At 45.9% G+C, this 14146-nt stretch overlaps 2 protein-coding genes across 3 annotated transcripts in view; one reads left to right on the plus strand and one right to left on the minus strand.

The window, feature by feature from the left end:
* The window catches only part of LOC115320094 (EF-hand calcium-binding domain-containing protein 4B), a 28429-nt gene extending 24150 nt beyond the window's left edge, over positions 1-4279 (plus strand). The window contains exons 6-8 of one of the 2 annotated variants that reach the window (XM_042292342.1): positions 514-609; positions 2796-2867; positions 3828-4211. In XM_042292342.1, coding sequence (XP_042148276.1) covers positions 514-609; positions 2796-2867; positions 3828-3947 — 288 coding nt within the window. In that variant the 3' untranslated portion in view covers positions 3948-4211. Of the gene's footprint in view, positions 1-513; positions 610-2795; positions 2868-3827 lie in introns of both variants that reach the window. The other variant, XM_042292343.1, reaches the window with a different exon arrangement.
* A 1309-nt stretch (positions 4280-5588) lies between these two features.
* LOC8026042 (inversin) overlaps positions 5589-14146 on the minus strand; it is a 51346-nt gene continuing 42788 nt past the window's right edge. The window contains exon 16 of the mRNA XM_029980184.3: positions 5589-5826. Coding sequence (XP_029836044.3) covers positions 5824-5826 — 3 coding nt within the window. The 3' untranslated portion in view covers positions 5589-5823. The remainder of the gene's footprint in view (positions 5827-14146) is intronic.

Here is a 14146-nt window from a genome sequence, read left to right on the forward strand (position 1 = left end):
CAACAACCCCCGAGACACTTTAACGTTACTCACCTGGAATCTCTGTCATACCGCACAGCCCTTGTCAAATTGCGGGGAACCGATTGGAATCATCTAAATCCGAGCTAATGTCACGGCACACGAGACCTCAGTGTCATGGCACACGAGACCTCAGTATGTAGAGACTGCATTGCACATGCCAATCAACTATAAAGCAAACCTCGGTAATTATCTTATTTGAGACTGTCCCCAAATATATTATGTTGACCTCATTTCCATGTGGCCATTTTAGAGGTTGCTTCAAAACTGACGCAGCAACCGCAACTGAATAAGCAAACTCTGACGACTCCGAGGAAGCCAGGTAAATATTAATAGAAATACCAATTTCTGAAGAGTTGCAAATGGCTCCGCCAGAAACCAGCTCGAGACCCGATCACTACCATCATGTGGCTTTATAGACTGTCAGATTTCAACCTTCCCGATATGAGAGCGGCAGGAACAGAATTGCCACGACCTGTTACGCAACCAATGCAGGAACGCCAGAAGGAGCGCAAACTTCGCGAAGAATTGGAACAGGAACTCAAGCAAAAGGACCAGTTGCTCCAGCTCCTGATGGAAAAGCATGCCCAAGTGAGTGTTTACAGCGAGCAGGAATAACTCGTATCTTTCGCAATATAGTAAAGCCTTTCGTTGTGTAGCATTCACAAATGCTCGAACTGAAGTCAAAGTCTTAACTCTCTGTCATCGTTGATACCCTGATACGAGCTTATAGGCGTTGTGTATAGATATAATCTGTGGAACGTTCAAAATAACGGAACAAACTCCTCCCACAATGCCCTCCACCCTTTCCACTTTATGAGAGAAAACGCTGGAGAGGAGGCGAGTGGAGAAGGAAACCACCAATTATAGAAAGCAGAGAGCTTCGTGGGAGGTGCTTGCTCTGATGTTCTTAACCTGCCACAAATTAGAGTAAATCTACAAAAGTCGCCAAATAAAAAAAATAAAAAGTTTGGGAGTCCTATCTCACTATAAACTCCCGAGGTTACTGTGGACGACAAACAAAATTTTCGATGAGTCAAAGGAATCGGATGCATATATAGTGAAAGTATTAGAGGAAAATTCTGATGGGGTCATTCTTTTTTCTTTTTTGTTGTGAAGGCGGCGAGAAAGCGCCGTGCTTTGCGTCCGGTGCACCGTTTCCTCTATGCTACGATCTTGCTTTTGCCTCTCTTTCCTGGCGCTTCGTAACCAATGCCAGGATATTTAAGTGTATCAGGAATAATCCGTACTTGCCAACTTCCTAGGGTGCGGATCTAAAAGAGTCGGACGTGTTGCCTTTATACAGGGTGATTTTTTTTCCCCTAAGCTTTACAGATTTGTTAAAAAAAAAAAACCGTGAAAGCTACACTTATGAGGTTTGTGCAGGTGAGTTATGTGAATAGTGGGACATAGTATAGGGGGCTAATCGTAACGATCAGTCTGCTGATTAGTAAAATTTGCTCATTAACTTTTTTAGTTAATGAAAATAGACATATGGGTTCAACTAGAAACTTGCTGAGCGTCATCGAAGACCACTAAAGCGGTAATTTCAGAAATACTGAGCGCGTGAGAAGCGCAGAAGTGCGCTAAAGTGACCACTCATGCAGCAAGAGCAAGGCAACCCGTGCGATAAGGCGACCGCGCGATTTTTCCGTCTCTTAACAGACGCCCAGGCTTGTACCTGCTGCGCGATCCGACGTGCGGACTGCCGGAATGACCTTGGAGGGGAGAGGGTTTTCGTAGCATCGGAGAGCGTTGAAAACCCTCGCCTCCGACCGTCGTATTGCGCGGTCGGACGTCGGATCGGACGGTTTCGTCGTGCATGTGCTTCGCGCTTTACCACGCTTCCCACGCGGTCAAAGTATTTCTAAAATTGATTGATTTTGCGGTTTTGGATGACGCTCAGCAGGTTTCTAATTGGAACCATGTCTACTTTCAATAATTCAAAAGTTAATTAACAAATTCTACTTAATTAGCCGACTGATCGTTACGATTAGCCCCATATAGTATGTCCTCTCTGCAGCCGTAGAACTCAACTGCACAAACAGCGCAAGTATAGCATTCAAGACTTTTTTTTTTAAACAAATCTGTAAAGCTTAAAAAAAAAAAAAAAAAAAAAAAAACTACGTATCTTAGAGAGAACAGGGAGCATCGAGACATCAATTGCTTTGGCGTCGCACCACAGAACAGTCGAAGCTGCTCATTCATGATTACTAAAAATAATGAGATTTAATTTGGTCCTTGCCCGAAACTGGACATAGAAACCGCGGGCAAGTTGCCGAGTTTCAAGATGTGCCTCCCGTGTGGGCTTTGGCAGTCAAAGTAAAATCGTGGAACGATGCGCTTGCTTTTTTTTCTAAAGTTTATATATTTTAACCGGATATGCGAATGGTTTATCGCATCCTGTGAACGCATCAACGAACTTGTCATAAATCGAAGATTAATGTATTTTATAGCATTTCTAGACTAAGTCCACCTCTAATGTCTGTTTGTGTTTACCCGCAATCATAATTTATATTTTTTTTTTATTTGTGTGATAAAAATATCTACAAATCTAATATAAACTTGCTACTTCGTTCAGTTTTTTTTTTTTTTTTTTTTTTTTTTTTTTTTTTTCAACTGCAACGGCAACGACTGCCTTTAAGTCAAAGAAGGTTTGACGGCAACTCTAATGCAAAGCCTAATCAATATAATTTTTTTTCTGAGCGTTACAGCATTGATTTGTGGCGAGATCATTGAGCGTTTGTAAGAGCAAGCTTCCGGCTTTCCCCAAACAGTTGGAGGCACAGCTGAGGAACGTAAACACCAACGAGGCGGAGACCAAGCAGGAAAATGCCAAGCTCCTCAAGGTAATCGAGCCGTTCCGTTCTTTAACGTCTCTTGTGTCTCCGCGACGCTAATGCGTAATACCGCCCTCAAAGCTGTAGGCATGGCCACTGAAAGTACCATCATTCAGGGCTGATCACCGAAAAACCAGTTCCCTGAATTCACGAACTGTTCGTTCAGGAGTACGTCAAAAAGCAAATCGCGGCCGGCCACTTTCAATGCGCATGTGCGGTTAAAAGCTCTGTTCAATGTATCCTAAAGGCGCCATGCTGCCAACATGCAATGTTAAAAAAAAAAAAATTGTACATGTCCGTTGATCCTGTTGAGTTTTAATTTTCAGAAAGCAGATTGCTCACGCTCGGTCGCTTCGCAAACCTAGTTTTCCTTTCAAGGTCGTGGGTAAACGAGGGCCACGTCTAACGTTTGTGGTTTCTCTACGACGTCCTTGCAGAGAGGCTGTGTTATAAAACTTACGAACGGTCTCTACCCATGCCCAAGCTATGGGAGCTACCACGCCCGAGCGTCCACACGCAAATTTGAAAGGAAGTGCATGACGAAATTTGCCAACGCATGGTCATTATGCCCTACAGTCCCACTAGAGCGACAAACAGAAACAACCGACACCGACAAGCCTCAAGCCCGTGCAGCGTACACGCGACGGTATACCTTTGGCAGGCTTACAGTCTCTTGGTGCGCGTGACGTATAGGCATGAGTGCATGATTGCAAGCCTGCCAGAGATACATTCGCCTGCGTGCTTCACGTGCACGAGGCCTGTCGGCTGTTTCTGTTTCTCACTCTAGTGGGACCAGAGTATATACTATATAAGATCCGTGCATGTGTATGTCTGCTAGTTACCAGGGATCGAGATTCTCCGAGAATCTGGCAAGGTTAGGATGCACATATCCTGAGAACCTCCAGACAGAAATTCTAGAGCGAATTCCGCTGACCAAATAGTGACTCTAACGAGTGTTCGGCCTTTCAGGAACTAAACAGGCTCGAGGTTCGGTTGGTGGACTCCGAGAGATCGATGCAGGAAATGCAACGTCAGGCGGACACCATGCGGCAGCACTCCTTGGAAGAGAAGCGTCGCCGCGCAAAGTAAAGGTCACCTCGAGCCTTTGTGTAGCTCTCTATCTTAGTAACTGAAAAGGCCAACAATTCACAACATTATGACAATACACGCATGCAATGGTCTTCCATGTCTTGTTGTCTGTTTTATACCCGAAATAAAGTACCCCAAATATTTTTCCGGTGTCGTCGATGCTTCAGCCGTTTTAAAGAAATTCAAAATCATCGCATCGTTTAACTTTTTTTTTTATTAGACACACATTTTAGTTAAAATGAAGAGCGAGAGAATGAACGCGGTAAACGAAGGAGGTATTTGTTTCAACACATTCAAAGGCGTCGTGTACTCCGGCGATTTTTTGAGCCGTCCCAACTAACTGTATTTTTCTGAAGCCCCGGCCCTTACCCTTTCCGCTATCGCGAAATTAAGGATAATTATTGTAAAATCCGAAAATGAAAATGATGCAAAAACCAACATTCAAATATACCCGCACTTTTCAGTGCTGCGATGTCAGTGGCAGGCAGGCTGCCAGTCGAGCAGGAAGTCTAGAAACTAGACTATTGCAAACGTTTGTTTCGTGCTGGTGAGCGCGTACTGGAGCGAGCTTCCAAAGCATTCGTTCGACACCATGAAACTGTTTGGAATCGCTTGGAAACAAATTCTACAGCCCAGAGTAAACCCCTGCCTGCCGCTGGCGTTACTTTTTTGTAGTCGCCAGTAGCGATGCCTATTTGTGTGTTTAGCAAATGTTCAGACAAACCAAGGACTATACCTAAAACGCCGGAATACCCCTAAATCCCGAAATATATCTCACTATACGTTTGTTTTGTCCACGAATAATGTAGACAAAACAAAGGCGTAGCTCTGTTCAAGGTCCATAAAGCTTGAACAAACCTAGGCATCAAGTAAAACGGTTGGTGTCACGGAACATTTTCCTAACACGGAAATATGCCTTACCTAAATTAACCCAAGAATGAACTTGACGAGTCTGCATCTCGCTTTTAATAGGCTTTTAGGACAAATATGTACATACAGTACTACGTTTGAAATGACCACGTAGAAAGCTCGGAACTTCACAAAACCAGTCATACGTCTATACTCGTTTTCACCTCAAGAAAAAAGCAAATTTTGCGCATTGTCCATACGCGGCACGAAGTAGTTCTTACGAGATTTGGTTGTCAGAGGAAAAAGCGGTGCTTTTTGTGTTTGGATCGTGTACGTCTTAGTAAGATAACATATATCTAATCTACAATTCACGTATATGTATCCTAATTTTCTACTTAAAGGGGGCAATCAGTAATGCTCCGCAAAAAAGCCGAACTTTTTTTACTATGGTTCTTGAGGTGAAAACGGGTATTGTTCAGGCACGCAGAGCGCATACTCGTTAAATCTCAAACTTCGTAGCGGCCTGCCAAAACAGTGGCCGGAAGTCGCTTGGGACTTTTTCGGGGGGGGGGGGGGGGGGGGTGCAGGAGGCGGAATCGTGTTCGTTAACACGGAAAAGGTGTATTAACCAAAGTCCTACTATCATCGACACAAACTATGACCTCACGATGTCATTGTCAGGACAGAAGGATTCACATGCGTGTGTGTCCTTGTTGCCTACCTGTTGTTCTACAAGGTTAGATTAGATGACTTAACCCCCCCCCCCCCCCCTCTTAAATATACAATCACCTGGCTCATCTTCCTTGCTATCCGATACCTTCTTCCCTCCTCTCTCTATATTCCTCAAGAGTCTGACACGACCACACGGTCGTAATGGTCTTTCTGTCTCTTTCTTCAATGCCAACGACTACGACGGTTGGCGGCTTTGCGGCGGCGATGGCGGTGGGCATTCGCTGCGGCGGATGCCTGCTGAAGCCGGGGTCCTCCGTGGGAAGGTGCAGGCTGGTCAGGTGCGCGAGCCTAATAATCACTACATAAAAAAGTCGTTTTTAGGCGAGGCCGTTTGACACGTCGTTCATCCTGCTTTTTACCAATAGCGCGTTCTGATACCAAGATTATGGCGGTTAAAACCGACCGCTCCATCCTGCCGTCAGTTTACGTCTTCCACCAGTCCTTGTAATGTTTCGCGTTGTTTATTTCGCTGCGATTCAGTATGTACCAACTAGCACATATAGTGCATGCATCAGCGCAAAAAAAAAACAAAAAAAAAACCTCTTTTGAAGGAAAAAAAAAGAAAAAGAAAACTTCAACTTTCGCCACTGCGATGATAAATTTTTTCAAGTCAATTCTAACATTTTCGACTCCAAAATGACATACTCAAACCTTAATATGTCATTTACATTTCACACCAAAGTTCGAAGCTGCAGATGTCAAAGACATCTGCAAATTCGAAAAGCTTTCTGAACCTACAATGAATTAAATAATATTCGTATACTCGCCTCTGTCTCGCAGAACTGCTATGAAAGTGACAGAAGGCATCGCCATGGAGAGAGAAAGCCTTGTCAAGCAGCTCAGCTTGCTCAGGTAAAGACACTGCCTCGCCTCGCTTGGAGTGCTCCTCACTCTATGAACAGCGGACTTTTACTTCCAATCAATTGCAATCATGCTCTCAGCAGCTCTATGCTGTCTCGTGTTAGCGTCCATAGCCCACTGGCCCAGTCATGTTTGTAGTTAACTTTCATAACATTTTCAATTACCTTGTCCTATTTGCAGCTTCCTTTTCCAGAGAAGAAAATTTTGAACCCTGCGGTTGATAGGAACGTGGCAGGTCTCGCGCAGCAATTGTTCAGGTCTACAACTTCACCGACTACAACTTAAACGCCCAACTACACGCTTAGAGGAACTCCGTAACGTATACGATACACATTAAAACTTCTCGAGGCGATATAACATTAAAATACCAGTTTGCGCAAGTATAAAGCTCAGCTCATATATGTGACGGAAGTAACTTGGGCTTCCTAATGTCCGAAAAGTCGCTTTTATACCAGACACAACTAAGGCATAGGCGTATGTACACTTGAGGGTTTTTGCTTTGCTTTTTTTAGGGATGTGAACAAAGAACTGACCGACCAAAAGGACGAAATCAACCTGCTGATCTTGAGGAGTTCAGACGTGAGTGTGTGGAAAACTTCACTTATAAAAAAAAAAAAATTAAGAAATAAGTGCTATAAACGCACTAGTTCGTAAAAATCTACATGCGAGAGCCGAGGCAAAGGCGAGCTGTTGACACATCCTCGAGACGAGCAGTCAGCTCTTCCAATAGACCATTTTCGAATCTCCATCAAGCAACACTGGGGGCCGCCATATCTTGTGCATGAAGCGTGTGATTGGACCCGAGTTTGCCGAACTCTGACGATGCCGTCGTTCTCGATATTAGCTGAGCAGAGTTCACGCCGAACCGAACGTTGTCGAAGGCCTCGTCCGCCCAAACAATGGCGGAGCCAGATGGTTGGCGCAGCAGCTACTTACTTGATGGCGCGCACTTTTGAAAAAGGCCTCCCACATCGTTTTCTCCGGTACACCACGGGAGGATTCGTGGAAACACTATGCCGTCCCTTGTAAACCCACAAATAAAAATGACGATGTTATTTCCCAAGGCTCCTGGCAGGTGTGACGTTTGTCCGCACATCTTGCAGCAGTCCGGCAGCGGCGAGCGGTTGAGCGACGTCCTAGCGGCGGAGCAGCCCAGTACCGCTCCCAGGGAACATGCTGACCGCCGTGGTAGCGTCCTCTCAAACTACATCGTCGAACCCAGGTACACGCCGATGCTTGTACAAAAAAGAAAAAAAAAAAAAAGAGAGAAAAAAAGATTGCACGCTGCTCTCCATTGCTGACCATGCACTTGTTGTTTGGCGTTCTTCTCTCAACAGGAGCATAGGTTGATCGTGCCAGTTACGTGTAAGGATTTTCTGAAGACCGAAGGAGATCTTTTGGGACTATTTCGAACCGTTTTGAGCCTACTTGTTTTTTTTTTTTTTTTTTCTTGGCCCTCAGTTTTAGTTGTAGGACCGGTACGCCCGCGTTCCTACCATTTCTTTGGGACCATTTTAGATATGGCCATTCAGAAATTGTTGCGACGGGCATCTCGAGAAATATTCTGCGCGAACAATCGCATGTTATCATTTCACTGTCAATCCTCGGCCAATACGGTGTCGGAATGGGGAGGCCCAACGTCGTCTCTCCTAATTCTAATACATACATTCGACAGGGTTGGGAAGTACTTTAAATACATTGTACTTCAAGTACTACTTCAAGTAGGTTTAGAAAACGTGTACTTTACTTGAAGTACATGCTCCCTGAGCATGTACTTGTGCTTTACTTAAAGTATATTTTTCTGGTTCTTTCCGAGGAAAGTTCAAAGTACATTGACTTCAATGTACTTTGAAGTCAAGAATCACAAAATGACGTATTGTTAACAAAACAACAACAAAAAAAAGTGATTTATAAGGTGATTGTTAGATGGTTCGTCAGCGAGAGTAAAACAACTTTGTGGCCACTTGACTTTGTCCAATATTCGCCGCCATTTTCAAAAACTGATGACGAACCACCGATTACCACTGGGGCAAAGCATACCAGCAAAAACAAACAAAACAACAACACACACTATGTAGAAGAGTGAAAGGGCACCATGAAATATTGTGTTAAAAAGTACTTGTACTTCACTGTGAAGGTATATTGTATTTATAACACTTCAAGAATATTGCACCCGGTGTACAGGGTGTCACAAAACAAATTTACAGTTTTTTTTTGTTTTTTTTTTACCGCGAAAATAAACTAGGCATTGCCGAACGCTCATTCTCCGCCCAAAGGTAGCGCTAGAGGTCACAACCAGATGCCAAAGTTTCAGCCCAATACGATACTTTAACGAAAAGTTATAAGTGATTTTCTAAAAAGTTCAATGGGAAAATGGCGGCCGGCGGAGTTTCGAATACATGGGGCTCTATGGGCACCAGAAACCGAAAATGGACAAAAATGGGCTCCCTTGCCCATTGAAATTTCCAGAAAATCGCTTATAACTTTTGATTAAGGTATCGGATCGGGCTGAAACTTTGGCATCCGGTTGTGACCTCTAGCGCTACCTCTGGGCGGAGAATGAGCATTCGGCGATGTCAACGTTTATTTTTGCGGTAAAAAAAAAAAAAAGCCTGTAAATTTTCTTTTGTGACATCCTGTACTTACTACTGCAATTGAAGTAAATCACCTCTCATTTACTTTGTACTTCAAGTGTTTTTTAGATATACTTTACCCAACACTCACCTTACTTACGTGGTTGTTTTTCAACTAAGCACCTGGACTTTTGTTTTTTGGCCGGTGGTCCCACCACGTCTTTATTCCGTTTCACATCAGGTCTGAGCACAGCCAATACGAGCCAGTCGGTCAAAGTAGCGCCAACTCTGTAGCCTATATATAGTAACTTTCAGGGCGCCGAAAATACACAAGGACAAGATACAAGAAAGGAGACGTGAACAAGGCGCACTCGCAACTAGCGTTTATGAAAAAACCACTCTCTTATATACTCATGGAAAACAACATAGTCATACTACATAGTCATACTATGACTAGTATGTAGTATGACTGTGTTGTTTTCCATGAGTATATAAGAGAGTGGTTTTTTTCATAAACGCTAGTTGCGAGTGCGCCTTGTTCACGTCTCCTTTCTTGTATCTTGTCCTTGTGTATTTTCGGCGCCCTGAAAGTTATCATGAACCAACTAGCCCAGATTGTCATCCTATATATAGTGCCACAGAATACTGCTCGGTGACTAGTGTAGTCTAACGCCACTTGTCGCCTGAGCCGTGACATTGCAGAGTCTGCGTGTACTGCCTTCGTTACTCTTTCTTAACTAGTTCCTAGCCTTCTCTACAGCATTGTTATTAGCATGTATGTATTGACGTCTTTGAAGGGTGTGTTAACGCACCCTAGCTCGAAGCACGTGGAGTCAAAGCTCGCACTGCAAAACCCAGTGATCCTGCATGGGTCCGATCCCCGCCCCTGCCCATTTCGATCTAGATGAGCATCGTAGCGGCGTGGGATCGTGTATCACGACTGAGAGATGCACGTGAAAGACCCCAGGTTTGCAGTGGTACTGCAATGGATATATATTTCTCATCTCTACGGCGAAGACACCGGACGCCCACTAAGACTGACAAACTTCCCGCTGTCTAAACAAACGACACAATTATTTTACGTCTCTGTAATAAGACGCGCAGCTAAATATGAGCACCTTTGCCCAAGTCCCGCGGGAGCGACAAACAGAAACAACCGACAAGGCTCGAGGACGTGCAGCATGAACGCGAATATATAGGTACCGTTGCCAGGCTTGCAGTCTCCAGGTGCTCGTGATGTAAGCACGAGCGATGCAAGCCTCTCAAAAATACCTTCGCGTGCATATATCCTGATCGTGCACGAGGCCTTTCGCTGTCGGTTGTTTTTGTTTGTCGCTCTAGCGGTTCCCGGGCAATTTTGTTTCTTATAAAATTATCCGTGTCACTGCGAGGCCCATACTGCGGGGGCTAGCGTCATCATAGCCGCATATGCGTACAAAAATTCCAGCTGTCCGCTTTCCGCGGTATACGAAAGCGAGCGGGTTGAGAGGGCCGGAGCCTGCGGGAACAAGTGCGTCGCTCGACAGCGAGACGGCGAATGGAACAAGATTAATGTGTCCAAAACAACCCCGGCACAAAACACAATCGAGGCGGCGTATGCAGCGGTACCCGCACAAGAGAGAAATGAGGTCCCGCCAGATGTCCCCGAGACGCTGTCTCGAAGGAAATGCAGATTGGCTTCGACTTTGGTCAAATATCTGGAACGGCCGGTGAGCCGGGGACAAAAGACAACACGCAGAATCTCTGAAAGAAACGGTTTACAGAGGACGGATTCGATAGCGACGTATCTGCGATTAATTGAGGTTAATGATACGAGCGTCCAGTAAAACCGAACGCGTAGCTTCGACGTTGGCTGTGTGTGCAGCAAATCTTTGTCGTGAGCGCCGAATTATTAACTGCCCTCCTAAGTCAGTTGTCCCATATAGTTGACCTTTGGGAAAGAAAGCACGGGAGCACACACTTTTCCCTAGCACAAAATCCCTCCTATTGTATCGTCGTGCTTGCACGCTTCTGACTTCCGCAGAACACGAGGGAAACTCCCCAAAAATATGAGTTTGTTTCAATAATTTATAGACGTGCAAGTTTCCTCCGAAGGCTTTTGCTTACAGGCACTCCATCTCAGACACACACTCCCGGGGAAATAAAAGCAACAAGATGAAATTTGGCCATCGGAGCCGAGATGGAGATGCTTCTTCAACGGCTCCGACGCGCCCCGGTGTTCACAACCACTCGGCTTTTGTTACGGCTGTCTATCAACGGCTATCAAGAAATGCGAGTACATTCGTCGCCATGTAGACTATTTTTTTGTCTACATAACTTTCGAGGACGTGTCGGGTAAACGCGGACTTTTTGGGGGGAACAGAGCTGACCCATGTCAACGAGACATCTGATCGGCGAATTAAAATTCCGGGACACGAACAACGGTTTCCGGATGACTCGGACTTAAAATGCCTGGGCCGATCTCTACCCGTGTGCCATCAACGCAGCTTCCGTGGTTGGCCAAGCTCGCTTTCCCGCAGGCAACCCCACTGGACCTGGCCAGCGATGGACACGGACTCTGCCGAGACGGGGCCCGAGCTGGACGAGGGCTCTGCCGAGACAGAGCCCGAGTTGGACGAGGGCAGCGTGTCGGAGAAGGACTGGGACTCCCTGCCTGCTAGGTGAGCCGGAAGCCCATGGCGTCAGCAGCGCGTAAGCAGAGCAGAGTCCGCTGCTTGTCTGTTTAGGTATACGTGTGACGCCCGAAATAGTTCCGCCTCGACGTGTGACTGCGTTGTGACTTTAGCTCCGCTTTGCGTACTGATGTGCAACCAACAAACGTAAGCAATTTTTAAGAGGTATTTATTGTGTTTCTGTCCGTTTTTACGTGTGTTTTTGTTTTACTCTGAAGGGTCTCCGCATTGATAAGACGTATGTCAGTAGATATGTGTAACGTGTTTACTTACAAAACTTTTTTTCGTTCTTTTTTTTTTTTTTTTTTTGCTAAGTTGAGTTTTAGATGAGCTGAACAAAATGTAAAAAACAAAAACTACCGAAACATTGTTACATACATTGAGCTCATTTGTGACGTCTATAAAACTTCGAATAACTGTAAGACTTCATGATCATTCCCGAATAGCTTAGGACCGGCCAAAACGCGTTATCGAACCGATAAAGCACACCCCTTGCGATAGCCGCCCCGGCTTCGGGTCCTTCTCACAATGTGTGCATATTCAAATCGGGCCAATGTGTCGGTGATCTGGCAAAAATGTGACGGCACCAGATCATGTTGGTTCACGTCCCTCATGGTAGGCTGGAGGTTCACATAAATAAAAACAGAAACACGGTTCGCTACTTTGCTTTGCTTTAAAGGGATGGTAACCAAAATCTGGATTCCACAAAGCACGGCGGCAAAAGCGTGCCACGGGATGCTACAAACACCAAGACATCACTCATACACCGATATCTCGAACGGATGACCGTATTTTCTCAAAAAGGGAGGCGCATTTGACAGATATGTTCACGTCTTGTTTCTCCGAGAAAAAGAGGGAACGGCCTCGCGTCTTCTCCGCCTCGCCGCCTTGAGGGGGCGAAGCGAAGAGAGGAGGAAACGAGATATCTTGACGTCACGCGCCTCGTCGGCCTGGTTCAATCTCGACCTCTTTTTCCAAAAATACGGCCGTCCATTCGAGATATCGCCTTACAAGTAGTGTTGTAGGAATTGTAGCGTCCCGCCTACATCTCCTGCATTTTTTTTTTAATCCAAATTTTGGTTTATTATCCCTTTAAGAGGACGTCAAACGATTAATTTATTTTGAGCATCCCACCGTTTCATCCTTTCAGCGGATGTCAGGCGAGCGAGTCGGGTGGCCCTGCTGACGACCAGCGCAACGAGTCGGGCCTCGGCGCTTCACCAATGTCAGGAGACAGCGACAGCCTGGTGACGGAACAACACTCTGACGACGCCGTGAGTATACCCGAGCCACCGATTCTAGACAGCCACATTCACTGGCTCACTTTCGCCTATTCGGGGAACTCGGGGAACAACAAGGGGTTCGCCCTCCCGAATGGTCTTGTGGGAGTTTGGATCCCCAATGGGGATTACGATTATACGTAGCACCAGGGACGGCCGGTTTCAGTCTGCACTGCACGAGCGCACATGCACGACGTGCAAACTCAAAGCACGAAGTTCACGCGCTCACTTCAGCTACAGCAGCGATTTCTAACAGTTTCCTCGGTTTTCTCACGTTGCTCGCTAACTTTAAACTCAGCTGCGAAACTGCCAATAGATGCAACTTGAGGAGCAGTACCCCTCCTCTCTTTTTACGGCCCGCCTACCGCCATTCGATGGGCCACCGTTTTGAGGACGGCTACTACACGGTAATTGCAGTGTATTCTATGGAATGCACGTTTTTTGAAGCACAGCGTCTAGATGGCGCTTCGCCGTACCCTCTATTTCTCTCTATGGAATACACAGTTTTGAAAGGAAACTCTAGATGGCGCTTCAAACGACGGGAGGCGGATCGGAGGGGGCGAGGGCAGTGCCTCATTCCGCGGGAATTGGACAACTCGGTCATTCCTACTTGTCCTTGCTGAGAAAAACAAATTCGACGACACGTAATGTACGCTGCAGAAGGTATGCGCTCAGCAGCAGCGCCACCACAATTGCCGCAGATATGAGGTCGGTGCAAGTCACGCATATTTCCCGAAGTCGTATCCAATCAGTGCGTCGAAGGACGTTCAGCATCGGGAGGGCCCAATAGCCGATTGGGTGACATACGAGTGTGATGACGCGTTACCAGCGTTACGTCGAGTATTGAGGACATTGTTCACACGCTAGGAAGGGCGCCCGCCCGAAACGTCGTGTATACCTCCTTCTCCGGGTATTTTTTTCGAGAGTAAGCACAACCTTATTACTTGCCATTACGCGTTGAGGTTGAAGCAACACCGGTACCGCTTGTTTGTAAACTTGAGGAATTTACCCGTAACATGCGAGGAAGTATTTGTGCCCGTAAAACGCGTGCTCTCTTCCCCTAGAGCTCCGCGGTGGACATTCCCGAAGGCAAGTTGGAGGTAGGGCTCACAAAACATTCTGTGACTGCCAGTTTAACGAGGCCATTGCCTTCCTGCCAAAGTGGAAGAAAACCATGATTGTTTTGAAAAGGTCGAGTAAATCAGATTTACTCGATTTAAATTAGATTATTT

Source organism: Ixodes scapularis, unplaced genomic scaffold (assembly GCF_016920785.2).
Source record: "Ixodes scapularis isolate PalLabHiFi unplaced genomic scaffold, ASM1692078v2 PGA_scaffold3__209_contigs__length_174095766, whole genome shotgun sequence".
Taxonomy (NCBI): Eukaryota; Metazoa; Arthropoda; class Arachnida; order Ixodida; family Ixodidae; genus Ixodes; species Ixodes scapularis.